General features: G+C 33.5%; 1 protein-coding gene across 5 annotated transcripts in view; it reads right to left on the bottom strand.

Moving 5' to 3' along the window:
* The window catches only part of LOC127735724 (von Willebrand factor A domain-containing protein 5A-like), a 43,265-nt gene extending 29,345 nt beyond the window's left edge, over positions 1-13,920 (bottom strand). For 2 of the 5 annotated variants that reach the window (XM_052246004.1, XM_052246005.1), the window contains exons 1-5: positions 13,742-13,908; positions 7,011-7,156; positions 5,761-5,963; positions 3,860-4,079; positions 1,151-1,326 (exon numbers count right to left, since the gene is read on the bottom strand). In XM_052246004.1, coding sequence (XP_052101964.1) covers positions 1,151-1,326; positions 3,860-4,079; positions 5,761-5,963; positions 7,011-7,065 — 654 coding nt within the window. In that variant the 5' untranslated portion in view covers positions 7,066-7,156; positions 13,742-13,908. Of the gene's footprint in view, positions 1-1,150; positions 1,327-3,859; positions 4,080-5,760; positions 5,964-7,010; positions 7,157-13,741 lie in introns of all 5 variants that reach the window. The other 3 variants (XM_052246003.1, XM_052246001.1, XM_052246002.1) reach the window with 3 other exon arrangements.
* Positions 13,921-14,834: the final 914 nt, after the last annotated feature.

Below are 14,834 nucleotides of genomic sequence, written 5' to 3'. Positions count from 1 at the left end.
GATCTAGAGCACATATGTACGTACATGTTATCTGGATGGTGATCTGTAGATATAGAAAAATATCAGCCCGCGAGCCAGAATATGAAGCTAAATGTCGAGTGAGCGTAGCGAACGAGCCATTTAGCTTCATATTCTGTCAAGGGGACTGATATTTTTCAATATCTATACAATCCACATTCAGATAACATTTTTATCATCTTTCAAAGCAATGTTTTTTATCGAAATTTCCTTTTTCAATAATTTCGCGGGAATTGTTATTACCAGAGTGTCTCTGTTATTACTAGGCAACACACGTCATCAAAATATTAAACCGTGGATACACCTTGTGGCCAAAATACGCAGGGTAAAATATTCCCATTAACTAGAGGAAGAAAAATGTTTCGTGTACATGATAATGCATATATGAGAGTAATATTTGAAGATGATACAAAAAAAAAAAAATATTAAAGATTATATTGAAAGATCGTAGTATTTCATATCACCAGAAGAAGAAAATTTCTACTCGCTGACTGCTTCGTAATTCGTAAAGGAGAAGTTATTTTGAGAAAGACAGATTTATGTTCACTATAAATGTTTTTAATAATTTAAACTGCCACCCCCGCATTGTTGACATTTGTATCGATAGATTGATCTCAATACAGGTCAGATCAATAGTTCAAATTAGGTCAAATAGTTCAGTTCTGAAAAAAAGTAGTCCCGGCAGAACTTATCAAGACATCCGTCGACACCATTTTATCAACATCTCGTTTCAGAATGTAAAGCAATTATAGGAAAAAAAGAAATGGTTCATTGTAAAATATGTACTGCAAGTGTAATTTATTTTATTAAAAGAATTTATTTGGTGACTTATCACCATTACAATACAAGGCAATATGTTGGGAGAATTTGTTGATAAGTCCTGCTCACTTGATAATGTCTCCTCACTTGCACGCGCTAACTGGATACGAGTTTTACAGATATGTTGAGGAAGCTGATATAGCGGTAGGGAAGGATGATAAATGTATTTATCCTTCTTTTACAAAAAAAATATGTAATGTCTTCTATAGAAATTTTGGACCCTATAGCTACCTACCGTAAACTATAGGAAAATGTGATTTCAATAATTTCTCAAAAGTTAAAACTTCATATAAACATTAAGTCATTAACTCACAGAAGCTGATAATTTATCTTCACTGATTTTGACATTTAGTTTGTCTATAGGACTGGTAATGGATTCCACATTGTAGCAACCGGAGATGGAAGCACTGAAAGTCAGTTTACAAGGAGTTCTTATGTCCACCTGGCTAGCAGTAGGTTCACTGCCTGCTTCGATAACATGTCCAACTTCTGAAATAAGAATGTTAACACTTTTAACATAAATATTGACTTGCATAAGGAAAGTGTAAAAAAATACAAAAAACATTGCTCTTTCACTCTGTGTGCTTGTGCAAATCTTACTAAACATTGCTCTTCTACTCTGTGTGTTTGTGCAAATCTTACTAAAAATTGCTCTTCTACTCTGTGTGTTTGTGCAAATCTTACTAAGCATTGCTCTTCCACTCTGTGTACTGTGTACTTGTGCAAATCTTACTAAACATTGCTCTTCCACTCTGTGTACTTGTGCAAATCTTACTAAACATTGCTCTTCCACTCTGTGTACTTGTGCAAATCTTACTAAACATTGCTCTTCTACTCTGTGTACTTGTGCAAATCTTACTAAACATTGCTCTTCCACTCTGTGTGCTTGTGCAAACCTTACTAAACATTGCTCTTCCACTCTGTGTACTTGTGCAAATCTTACTAAACATTGCTCTTCCACTCTGTGTACTTGTGCAAATCTTACTAAACATTGCTCTTCCACTCTGTGTGCTTGTGCAAACCTTACTAAACATTGCTCTTCCACTCTGTGTACTTGTGCAAATCTTACTAAACATTGCTCTTCCACTCTGTGTGCTTGTGCAAATCTTACTAAACATTGCTCTTCCACTCTGTGTACTTGTGCAAATCTTACTAAACATTGCTCTTCCACTCTGTGTACTTGTGCAAATCTTACTAAACATTGCTCTTCCACTCTGTGTGCTGTGTGCTTGTGCAAATCTTAGTAAACATTGCTCTTCCACTCTGTGTACTTGTGCAAATCTTACTAAACATTGCTCTTCCACTCTGTGTACTTGTGCAAATCTTACTAAACATTGCTCTTCCACTCTGTGTACTTGTGCAAATCTTACTAAACATTGCTCTTCCTCTCTGTGTGCTCGTGCAAATCTTACTAAACATTGCTCTTCCACTCTGTGTACTTGTGCAAATCTTACTAAACATTGCTCTTCCACTCTGTGTGCTTGCGCAAATCTTACTAAACATTGCTCTTCCACTCTGTGTACTTGTGCAAATCTTACTAAACATTGCTCTTCCACTCTGTGTGCTTGCGCAAATCTTACTAAACATTGCTCTTCCACTCTGTGTGCTACTTTAAAATCAAAGTACTGAAGTACTGAACATCGGATGACCGCAAGTTCTTGTGGATGGTCACAAGCACTTGTCTCAGAAAAAAAATCACATCTCTATACCTGAAAGTGAGGTTAATGTACAGAGATATATTTTTTTTCTGAGACAAGTTCGTGCGTGGATGATGAATAAATGACAGGGAATTCAACCTCACTGTAATAACTATTATATTGTAGTGATACAAATCAGAATACTCTGGTTTGTTGTTATATAGTATATTTGTATATGACAGTTACATGTATATATAATTTTCATCCATTTGTATATCATTCTATTCTACTATTCTAATAATAGTGCAGTGCAAGTGCACGGTGGACACTCTTCTGTAATAATTTCGATTTTTCTAATAGATTGGATTTGAGTCGACATTCATATTTTCCAGCAAAACGTTCTTGAGATATTCTTCCGCATGCGTTAACACATTTTTTCTGTACGTGTGCATAGATATAAATGATTTTTTACTTATATATATATATTTCTAACGACAAAACATTTTCATATTATTAATTTATGTTCTAAAAAAAATATTTTTATGAGTATTCATTGAAGAAAAGAATTTATAACAAGCGATAAGGAATGTTATTTTGCACTCGATAATGTCCGCGTATTTATAGATCGGTTACCAGTCAAAAACGAAAGTTACGTAAGTAGAAATCTCTGTGGCAACAATACATCGGAATGCCCTCATGGTCATCGCGATGTAAAAAGGAGTATGTGAATGGCATGAAATTTACTTTTAAGTTATAACAAAGATTAGTGAGAATGAGAAAAAGAAACCTTCATGTACAATACGTACTGATAAGTTATAACAAAGATTAGGGAGAATGAGAAAAAGAAACCTTCATGTACAATACGTACTGATAAGTTATAACAAAGATTAGGGAGAATGAGAAAAAGAAACCTTCATGTACAATATGTACTGATAAGTTATAACAAAGATTAGTGAGAATGAGAAAAAGAAACCTTCATGTACAATACGTACTGATGAGTTATAACAAAGATTAGGGAGAATGAGAAAAAGAAACCTTCATGTACAATACGTACTGATAAGTTATAACGAAGATTAGGGAGAATGAGAAAAAGAAACCCTCATGTACAATACGTACTGATAAGTTATAACAAAGATTAGGGAGAATGAGAAAAAGAAACCTTCATGTACAATATGTACTGATAAGTTATAACGAAGATTAGGGAGAATGAGAAAAAGAAACCCTCATGTACAATACGTACTGATAAGTTATAACAAAGATTAGGGAGAATAAGAAAAAAAAACCCTCATGTACAATACGTACTGATAAGTTATAACAAAGATTAGGGAGAATAAGAAAAAAAAACTGTCATGAACAATACGTACTGTTAAGAGTCAATTACCTACCTGGTGAATACCTTGGATTCAGCACTGTTGGTAAAATAAATCTCAATTTCCCATCCGGCTCCACAGACAATTCAACAACATAGGACAAGGTTAAGACTGCACTCTCCCCAGCAGGCAAGTTGCCAAGTTTACATTCAAACATATCACCAGCTGTATTCGCCTCAGAAGAAAACAAGGCAGTGTGGCCACTTGATATTGCTTCTTTATATGTTCGTGTAGCCTAAAAAAACAAAGGTATGAATCTTAATAACAAGATGGTTTTTATAAAAATTATTAAAAGTGTAATCATTTTTAGCTAAGACATCACAATGAATTATAGATATAAACTAGTGCAAAAATTTTATACTTTGATTCTGCTTTATCGAAATTGATTGGTAGGAAATATTAGTATTTAGGTGTACCTATAAAATGTTACTGAACAGTAGACAAAAGGCATATTTTTCTAAAATCAACAATTCTAGTTATAGACGTTTGTCAGTTATGACGACAGTATATTACTGATGTTCAAATCTTGTAAATCAATTCCAGAAGAGACAAATAAAGGTAACAACAGATACTGAGAGAATCTGAATTGTTTCTATTAAGCCCTGTCTGTGTTTTTGTTTGATGTTTTTCTTTGTATTGATGTTATGAGATCAGCCTTTTTCAACTGATTTTTATAGTTTGTTTTTATGTTGAGCTGTTACACCACTGTCCCAGGTAAGGGGTGGGTTGTCTCATGAGCACTCACAAACTTGTTTAACCCCACCACATTCTTTATGTGCTTGTCCCAAGTCAGGAGCCTGTAGTTCAGTGGTTGTTGTTGGTTCATGTCTGTCATATTTGTTTTTTCATAAATTGTTTTGTTATAAATTAGGCCATTAATTTCTCATTTGAATTGTTTCATATTTTTCATGTCAGGACCTTTTATAGCCAACTGTATACAGTATGGGTTTTTCTCATTGTTGAATGCTGTAAGGTTGCATATAATTGCTTACATCCATTTCATTTTAACTTTGGTGGATAGTTGTCTCATTGGCAATCATACCACGTCTCCTTATTTTTATATAAGACACTGTACATTGTATTTGTCAACCAATTTGTGATGGTGACTGTAAACTTATTTAGTGTCGATTTCAGTTGTTCTTCCTCATAACTCTGTAGAAGCAGTTTTTGTGGAGGGAGCACACCCCTTTAAATGAAGTCTGTATAGTGTGAACATGTACAAGCATACACTATTAACTAAAATATGTTAAGTACCATATGATAGAACAGAGGGTATATTACTGCTGAGAAATGGGAAGTTGACAATTGGAAGATTGAAATAATCATGTTTGTCATAGATTCTTAGTTTGAAGTCCATCTGTGTTAATATAAAGAAAAAGATCAAGATATGAAACAGACCTTCTTTTTCAGTAGTATTCTTAATTTCAAATTCACTGGGAAATATGAGATGTAAGCACTCGTTGAAATGTGGGTTATTGAGTGACAAAATATCATCAATATATAAGAAAGTGAAATTAAAGAACTTTACAAGATGCTTTTTCTGTTTGTCTTTAAGAAGATTATGTATGACTTCTGCTTCATATGAGTATAAAAACTAGAGGGCCAGTAGAAGTGCTCAATAAGTACCCATTGGCATACCGGCTGTCTGCTGAAACATCAATCCACCAAAGTCAACAAATATGTTGTCGATCAAAAGGTCCAGCATTTTGATGATTTTATTCTCCCTGTATTTGTTGTGGAAATTATTTTTCTTTGTGCTATCAGCTGTTTTAAAAAAATTCTACTTTCTATTTACATTCTGCTCTGTATTAACAATTGTTTATCACCATTTTGCATTCTGTTAACAGTTGTTAATAAGTATTCTGTTTTCTGTTAACAGATATTTATTAGCATACAGCCTTCTATAAGTGTGTTACCTCTTCTTTATCTTTACATTCTGCTATAATGTGCTTTTTGTTGACATATGCCTCAAACTTGTAAACAGCTGACATGTCATCCAAAGGAAAGATAAAACTAGTCTGTAATGCTTCAGTGGTCTCATTGATGTAGGTCAGCTGACTTTCTACATTGGCTATAAATCCCTGGACTGTTGCATTGATGTTTGACTCCTTCAAAGGTACTGTTAATTTAAGATAGAAACATTGCTTCATTAAAATTGTAATTGAACCTTATATATATTTCTCAAACTGACTGACTGTCAGTTGAGTAATTCATCATTTACAGAAATTACTAAGAGGGTCATAATTCAGTAAACACATATATGTCATTTAGGACCACCCATTCCAGGGAGAGCTGTAGACGTCTGCTCCACTGATTAGTATATAATGTTTGCAATGAATATATATAATAAGATGGACCAAAAGTTCAAAACTAGGGTTAACTAGAATATGTGTTCATTGGAGACCTTGCAATTGGCTGCCCCACTTGCACTGCCATATGTATGGCATGATCTGTGAACTGTGAAATCAGGAACCTTAGCTATAAATATTAATTTGTCATATAATTTTACCAGTTAAGCTAACAATGAACATGTGTACTAACATTTAAGTTGATAGGACAAAACCTTCATGGTTAAATTCCTGAAGCAAAAAAACAAAATAAGATTTATAAAAATAAGAACAAATACATTTAGAAAAATAATACTTCTTATGCAGCCAAAAAACATGTCAACTATAATTAGTATTCATCTAAAATAGTTGAAACATGGAAGACATTCAAGCAGTAATTAATATAATGTATGTTTCGGGATAGTTGTTTCTGTGTGGAGATTGAAAAAGTCTGTGACATTTTTATATGCACATGCCTAGTGTTTTACACGGACAAATTAAGGAAATGTAATGTTTACTAAGATTTTGACTTAAAAAAGTCATCCATGCTGTTCTAGCTTGACCCCCTAACTCTGATGAAAACCAACTGTAAGGTGACATTGCCCATTTTTCATGCAGATGCTGTAGTAATCATAGCCCATTGGTGGCCTTGGGCTGTTTTCTGCTCTTTGATCGGTTGTTGTCTCTTTGTCACATTCCCCATTTCCATTCTCTATTTTCTAGCACTGCATATATAGATTTTTTATGTTATCATGCGACCTTTTTTGTAAAATGAAATCAAGACCAGTGAAAGGGACTATCTCGGAACAAAAGTATTTGTCTATATTAATTGTAACTACCTGTTAAATCTTTGCCTTCTATAATGAGTCCACACAAACACTTTCTAATAGACATGTTGATGACACAATTGTTTTAAATTTTAATCCTTCTCAAAATGCTATCCGACTGTTAAAAGGTTATTATAACTTAGACACTCTCATATAATCTGCAATAGAAATATATGAATAAAATCATAGGATTCTTAAGTGTCACAGGTTTAAGACAATGATAGAAATAAGACTATTACAAATATATGGTTATAGATGAATGAATATTTTTTCTCAATCACAGAATAATATATTCAATGAAAAATAAATTAGAAAAGTATGCGTTATTTCTCTAGCACTTTCATCCTCCTGTAGGAACTCTCATGATTCTAGTAATGTTTCGATTTTTCAGTTTTTTAACCAGGGATTGGGTCAACTACCTTTAAAATTTACTTTGCTTATTTAATGTAATCAATTACATTACAATTAAACCTTATTTTAATGTTATTGATTACATCATTAAGATTACATTTCTTTGAAGTACATTTTTTAATCATGATTACTTTTGATTACTTATGATTCATATTGATTTCATGGTATACTGTACATGTGCTATTACAGATTTTTTTTTCATCATTTTATCCTCACATAAAAAAAAGCCAATTTGAGTGAAAATTTAAAGGGCATGTGTCGCTCACATAGGTCAACGCTTGTGCAATGGCCATTCTGCAACATTAAATTTTTTAGACTAGAATACAATTCTTAACTAAAATCTCTTTTTTGTTAAATCTGTTTTGGCAGTTTTGCTCATCATTTTTCTGTTTACAGTTTTTCTCTACCTTCTATAGTTTTAACCCAAAACACAACAAAGTGATAAAATTGTGACATTATAATTTAAGGCCAATAACTTGAAATTGTCAGTTGTCTTTTTATAAGAGTTACATGTACTCCTATAAACGACAACTTATAAAGTCATCAATGTACAAGACATGTTAGCTGACCTATTTGCAGATGTTGTCTTGCTGATCATGTTTTGCTTCTTTTAAAAAGTTTCCATCTACATGTATCTATTATAGTTTTCAACATAAAAGGGAAAATTAAGAAAAAAACAGTAAAATAAATTTGTCATTTAAGGGTGATAACTCTTATAAGGATGATTTATAAGTCACATGATCATCTTTGTTTTTTTAAGTTTCTCTCTGCCTGTATTTTTTATAGTAATCAAGATAATAGGCAAAAACAAAAAATGGTAAAAAAACATCCATTTCTAAAAGGGCAACGACACGTATAAATGTAACACAATGAAGGAGTCAAATGATGATTTCTGCAAATGACTTATTTAGAGATCATGTCTTCCTGATCATTTTTGCAATTTAAAGTTTCTATCTTAAATACTATACGACCATAGATCAGACAACAGCCGAAGGCCACCAATGGGTCTTCAATGCAGCGAGAAACTCCCGCACCCGGAGGCGTCCTTCAGCTGGCCCCTAAACAAATATGTATACTAGTTCAGTAATAATGGACGCCATACTAAACTCCAAATTATACACAAGAATCTAAAATTAAAAATGATACAAGACTAACAAAGGTCAGAGGCTCCTGACTTGGGACAGGCGCAAAAATGCGGCGGGGTTAAACATGTTTTTTGAGATTTTGTAGTATTTTTTGAGAATTAAAAAAATCACAATAATGAAATAAAATTTTATACCATAGCCAGAAATTAGTAGTACTTTTGCTAATTAATATTCATAATATGTAAATGAGAATTGTACCACGTGATAATAGTTTAAACTGGACTGGCTTGATATCATTAAAATCTTTAAAACACGGATATTATAAGTTGCCCGTCACAGAGTCCTTGTTTAAAATCACTCTGATATTTCCGTAAAGTTGTCAGGCGGTCAAAATCAAAACAATGAACGCGAATTTAGTGAATTTTTCGTGTTTTCGTGAGTTTATTCTTCTTGAAATAGGGGCATTTTAACTTTACGTGGGAACCTAGAGTTCAACGACTACACATACAAGGTTTGGACTTGCTTATTCTTTGGACATTCAAGTTTCAAGTTTCATCCCCGCAACCTGTTTTTGTAATGACCTTGTTAGCCAATTTTCAACACGAAGTTTGCAAATTTGACGTTTCAGCCATTTTAGCCTGTATTTTATACTGCAATGTTAAAAGCCTCTCGCTTCGATTTTTAAAATAGCTCAGGAACCTTGATTTTTGCAACGACAGTCATTATGTTTCGTTTAAATGGTGTATATTGTTGTGTATATTTATTTTCTGTCCCCGCAACCAGTCTATCACTTAAATTAAAGTTAAAACAGACATTTTTTTTTCAAAATTCCCCATCATTTTAATAAAATTCCCCGTGACCCGTATCCGATTTCTTTAGTATAATATTCAAATACATTGTAAGCAAAGTGGCGTTGATTTCTGGATATGCCAGTATTGTTAACAGCAGTAATGAGAGGGTTCCAGTAAAGTGAGAAATGGAACAGAAACGAAACAGAGCGAAACGAAACGAAACATGGCGAAACGAAACAAAACACAGCGAAATGAAACGAAACACGACGAAACGAAACGAAACATGTAAATTGAGAAACGAAACACAACGAAACAAAATCTGTATTTTGAGGAACGACCTATAGAAAATCTTCCTGACATAGCCGAAGATCAATGTGGGTTTAGAGGGCCCTTTTGATTGATATCATCTAATCGTTTGCTTAAAAATTGTCAAAAAAACAACATTGGTGGTATGTTTATCTTTTTGGACAATTATGCCTCCCTCTTTCCTTAAAGTCTGGATCTGTCTCTGCTTTTTTTATATATGTATACAAAAGATCTCGTTTAATCCAAAGAGAATGATTGATTAACGGTTTATTCGAACACACATTACACACTGGGATTAACTTCACTGATTGCCGAACTAGAAAGAACCCATTACATACCAGTTCTATTGTGCTTTGTATTTTTCTACATGTATGCTTTATAGTCCCACACATTGTTATCATTAATAATATTATGATATATTAGTATGTATAACTTTTCATTCGATCACGTCTGTTAATATCATTGTATATGCAATAATCTGCAATAGGTTTTTTATCATTTATTGTTTATGAGTTTGTGCCAAGAAAGGTATTTGATTCATGAATGAAACACTTACATGTACGTATCCCAACTGAAATAACCATAGCCAAGATATGTAAATGGTATGGACACTTTGCCATACATAACTTTAGGTAGTAGGATCCAAATGTTCAAGTTGGATACATTCACCCTATATGTGGCTACAACATTGTCAAGTCCGACCTGGGACGTCAAAGGGAGGGGGGGTTGACCACGTTGCGACCTGACGTCTCTTTTGAAAGTACATGTGACCTTTAAAATGTTTAAACCGAGAATCAAATCAGTTTAGAACTGAATAGTTTGCTTAAAAGTGACCTGGTGACCCAAGGCAATTTTTAATCGTGACCTTGTGATCTAAAGTGGTACTGGAGCACAGTCACTTTTCTCCTTTTATTCATACAATATTGTATGTTCGACTCGTCATGTTCTACTTTCTTTTTTAAACTTACGGTACCGAATATTGTGTTTTGTTTTTCGGCATTTATCTTGACAGACGCGTGTTACTAGGTATAGTATCTACCACATTTTCACAAGATAAGCTACGAAGTACATACGGCATCTCCATACAGTTGAAGTCGATGGTACCTGTTGTAAGTAGTTTAAAAGGTTAATATGAATTGAACTTGTATTAAACGAGATTATGTCTTGCCTGATTTGCAACAAAATGAAAGAAGAATGTCATCATGGTCATGGACTGCCATAATAAAAAATCTTTGAAACTTAAAATCAAAGAAGAAACGAATACAAACTAGAATATGTTATAGTGACGAATTAGAAATGGACATATTGTGTATACACCTTTCTATTGTTAAAATTATACTGTTGCTTTCTAGATGTCCTTAGTTTGTTCTTGTCGTTTGGTTGCTGTCTTATTGACGTGTAACCTACATTTCATACAGTTTTAGTTCCGTTGAGTGTACTTTTGAATCGGTGCATGAAAAATCATAACTAAACTGGTTATTGTGTATGGATTAATTGTCTTTCTTTCCCTCAATAATTCTAGGAAGATGAATCGAACCAAAGAGAGATGTACACAGACACTTGTTTCTATCAATATATAATACATATGAATAGTCGACCTTCCCATGTGGAGATGTACCTAAATTAAAAATATTAATATGTAAACAGAAAATAATGTTACACTTTTCAATCCTTAACTTCCCCTCCCTTTACTGTATCAATTTTAAAGACATGTCGCTTCTAAACAAAATCTGATTGATCTGTAGCTTATCCCCCAAACCTGCTTTGATACAAACTTGAATATGTTCCTCATTAAATTCGATCCCAAAACTTAAAAGGCATACATATCTAAATAGTCGTAATTAATTCCATTGAGCACGAAACTATAATCCAAATCAGATTTTATTTATTTGGATATTCTAAAATACATTTCTTTTTCGGCAGAAATTACAAAAAAAATTATTATTATCTGGTTTGACAGGGAAACACTAATTTCAGATGTACATTGTACACAAAATATTATACACCCTTTGAGTGGAAAACATATCATGTTTTAGCATAAAATCGTCTATTTTGGAGTGAAAAAAATTGGATGATTTAAATAAATTAGATGTTTTTGATGGTCTTTTGGATTCTGTTGACAGTTTTGACTTTTCTACTCTAATTAAATGGTCGTTTGGTAGATCTGAATGCGAATTTTCTACTCTTTACACTACAACTCCACACAATCTTGTCAAACAAAAGTTTTCTCATTTAATTAAATGGTCGTTTGGTAAATCTGAATGCAAATATATTTGCTGCAATTCATTTAAAGCCTTCTTCTCTAATGTGAACGGTAAATATGCTAGATATACTTACTGGAGGTGGGATGAGATGATTGAAGCTGTTAATTTCCCCTTGATAATATTTATGTACGTTTTGGCAACAAAGTTTATCGACTGGTTGTAGGTATTCCAATGGGCACTAATTGCGCCCCTTTAATAGCAGACTTGTTTTTGTACTGTTATGAATCATAGTTTATGACCACACTAAGTAAAGACCCATCAAAATTGCATTTAACTGATAATTTCAACAACACTTACCTTTATCTTGATGATATTTTTTCGTTAAAAATCAAGAATTTTCTAAATATACTGTCGAAATTTATGACAAAAGGGACGATTTTTCATTCCCGATTGTTATTTTTCCATTGGCACCATCTTATGGTGTTTGAACTTCACAACTCATTCAATATGCCCGTGTCAGTTGTGATGTTTTTGATAATTTAGTCTTAGATGCATAATTTTTTTATTACTTGTTATATTAGTGGCTTTGAACTAGCTGTCAGTAACTTCAAGTACTCTCAGATCAGTACTTAGTGTCTTTTTGTTGTTGGGATATACAAGTACCCGTCCACGTCCACTCTGTGTTTTTGTTAGATGTATGTTATTTGTATCCATCTGATGAGTTAAGCCTTTTTCAACTGATTTTTATAGTACGTTCTTATGTTGTACTGTTACACCACTGTCCCTGGTTAGGGGGAGGTTGGGATCCAGCTAACATGTTTAACCCCGCCACATTCTGTATGAATGTGCCTGTCCCAAGTCAGGAGCCTGTAATTCAGTGGTTGTCAATTGTTAAAGTGTTACATATTTGTTTTTCGTTCATTTTTTGTATATAAATTAGGCTGTTAGTTTTCTCGTTTGAATTGTTTTACATTTGTACATCATTTCGGGGCCTTTTATAGCTGACTATATATGTGCAGTATATTATAGGTAGTAAATGCACACCTTTGCTGTGCATTATCCAGATTATAGCGCAGTAAGAACAAAGAGATTTTACTCATGTCATGTGTTAAGTATCCATAGGACAGTATGACTCGCTTAAAATATCAAATTTTCATGTTCATTGAATCGCAAATTATGGTTCAAATTCCTAATTTGGCATACATTTCAAAAAGAACATGTCATAATGAACATGTGTATAGTTTCAAGTTGACATGAACACAACTCCATTGTAATTTAATCTATCTTATTTACAAACAGAATAAACCTAGTATTGGACGGACGGACGGACTGACGGCAGCACAGACCAGAAAAGATTATGCCCCACTACCGTAGGCGGTACATACAAATCCTAGTCTCAAAGGTAAGAATGGCCAATTTTCAGACGATCCCCAGTAACAGCTATTCTAATTTCAATGTTCCCTCATTGTTGAACGTGACAAGAAGCTCTGTAGCATAGCTGATGCACCTAAGCCTCACATTTAACATAACAAGTTGACTAATTGCAGCTAATGCACGAAGATACCAATGTAAATGACGAGTAATTTTTTCAAAGTTGAATGGAATATTCGGTGTCTTCGGCTAAGCACATATCTAGTCAGGAATATTTTCTACATGTCGTTCCTCAAAATACAGATTTTGTTTCGTTTCTCAATTTTCATGTTTCGTTTCGTTTCGTCGTCTTTCGTTTCGTTTTGTTTCGCTGTGTTTCGTTCCGTTTCTCACTTTACCGGGACCCGTAATGAGATTATGTGATCGCCAAGTTCAGGTGATCCTTAAACTTGTTTTCCCATTTTCATTTTTTACTACATGTATAGATAGTTTTGTTAGACTATCCTTCTATGAAAAACTAAGCAAGCTTACTGTAGAACTTGAATACAGAAGTTGGTTTTAGTATCCCAATTTACCTACGAATATTGTCCGCCTATCAACGTCAACATACCATATTCAGATTCAGATAAAAATTATATATTTGTGCGCACATTTGCATGTTAAAATATCTTTTCCTTTCATGGTGTTGACAGTTGTGGTTTTCCTAATCAAAATCACGCAAACAAAAACAAGTTGTTTACATTTCCGGCTGTAGTAATAGTGAAGTCAATAACCGAAAAGATTTTTTCTTCCGGGTTTGTATCTGAAAAATTTCAGCACTCAGTGATGATCAGTGATCCTCAGTGCGTAAACAAACTCATTAAATATACCATGATTGAAATTTTGTACGTCAGTCTCGCGTTTCGTCTACAGAAGACACATCAGTGACGCTCGAATCAAAATAGTTAAAAAGGGCCAAATAAAGCACGAAGATGAAGAGCATCGAAGACCCAAATTTCAGCCAGAGACATATATATATATGCGTATATATGTCTCTGTTTCAGCTAAAAGTTTTGCCAAATACAGCTAAGGTAATCTATTCCTGGGATCGAAAATCCTTTGTATTTCGAAAAATTAAAAGTTTTGTAAACAGTTGATTTATAATTATGACCAAGGATTTGTATAGTGAGACCAGAGACATATATGTCTCTGGTGAGACCCACTATTATACAAATCCTTGTTATGACCATATCAATGATAGTTCATGTTAACACACTGACAGAATATTCATCATGTTGAATGTGGGCAGTATTTGGAAGAAGACAGAACTCTGAAGTGCTGATTTATAAATATGAGTCTGTCTTATAACTGAATTTACCAGTATACGGTATGGCCTCAGTGGACATAATATATTATAATAGTTCCAGGTCTGGCATAGTTTTTGTTGTTGAATGTAACATTGACCATTTCCTAATATTGTATATGTAACCTGACTCGGTAATTACTAAAGTGTGTTCATATATTATTACTTTACTGAATACTTACTTAATGCTGTTCAGTAGTTGTCGTTTGTTGATGTGGTTCATAAGTGTTTCTCGTTTTTATATATAGATTAGACCGTTTGTTTTCTTCTTTGAATTGGGGCCCTTCGGTGAGCCAAGGCTCCGTGTTGACCTATAATGATAACAT

The sequence above is a fragment of the Mytilus californianus genome, unplaced genomic scaffold (assembly GCF_021869535.1).
Source record: "Mytilus californianus isolate M0D057914Y unplaced genomic scaffold, xbMytCali1.0.p SCAF_3, whole genome shotgun sequence".
In the NCBI taxonomy this organism is placed as follows: Eukaryota; Metazoa; Mollusca; class Bivalvia; order Mytilida; family Mytilidae; genus Mytilus; species Mytilus californianus.
The sequence above is the reverse complement of the archived record's forward strand: the minus strand, read 5'-3'. Positions and strand labels throughout refer to the sequence as shown.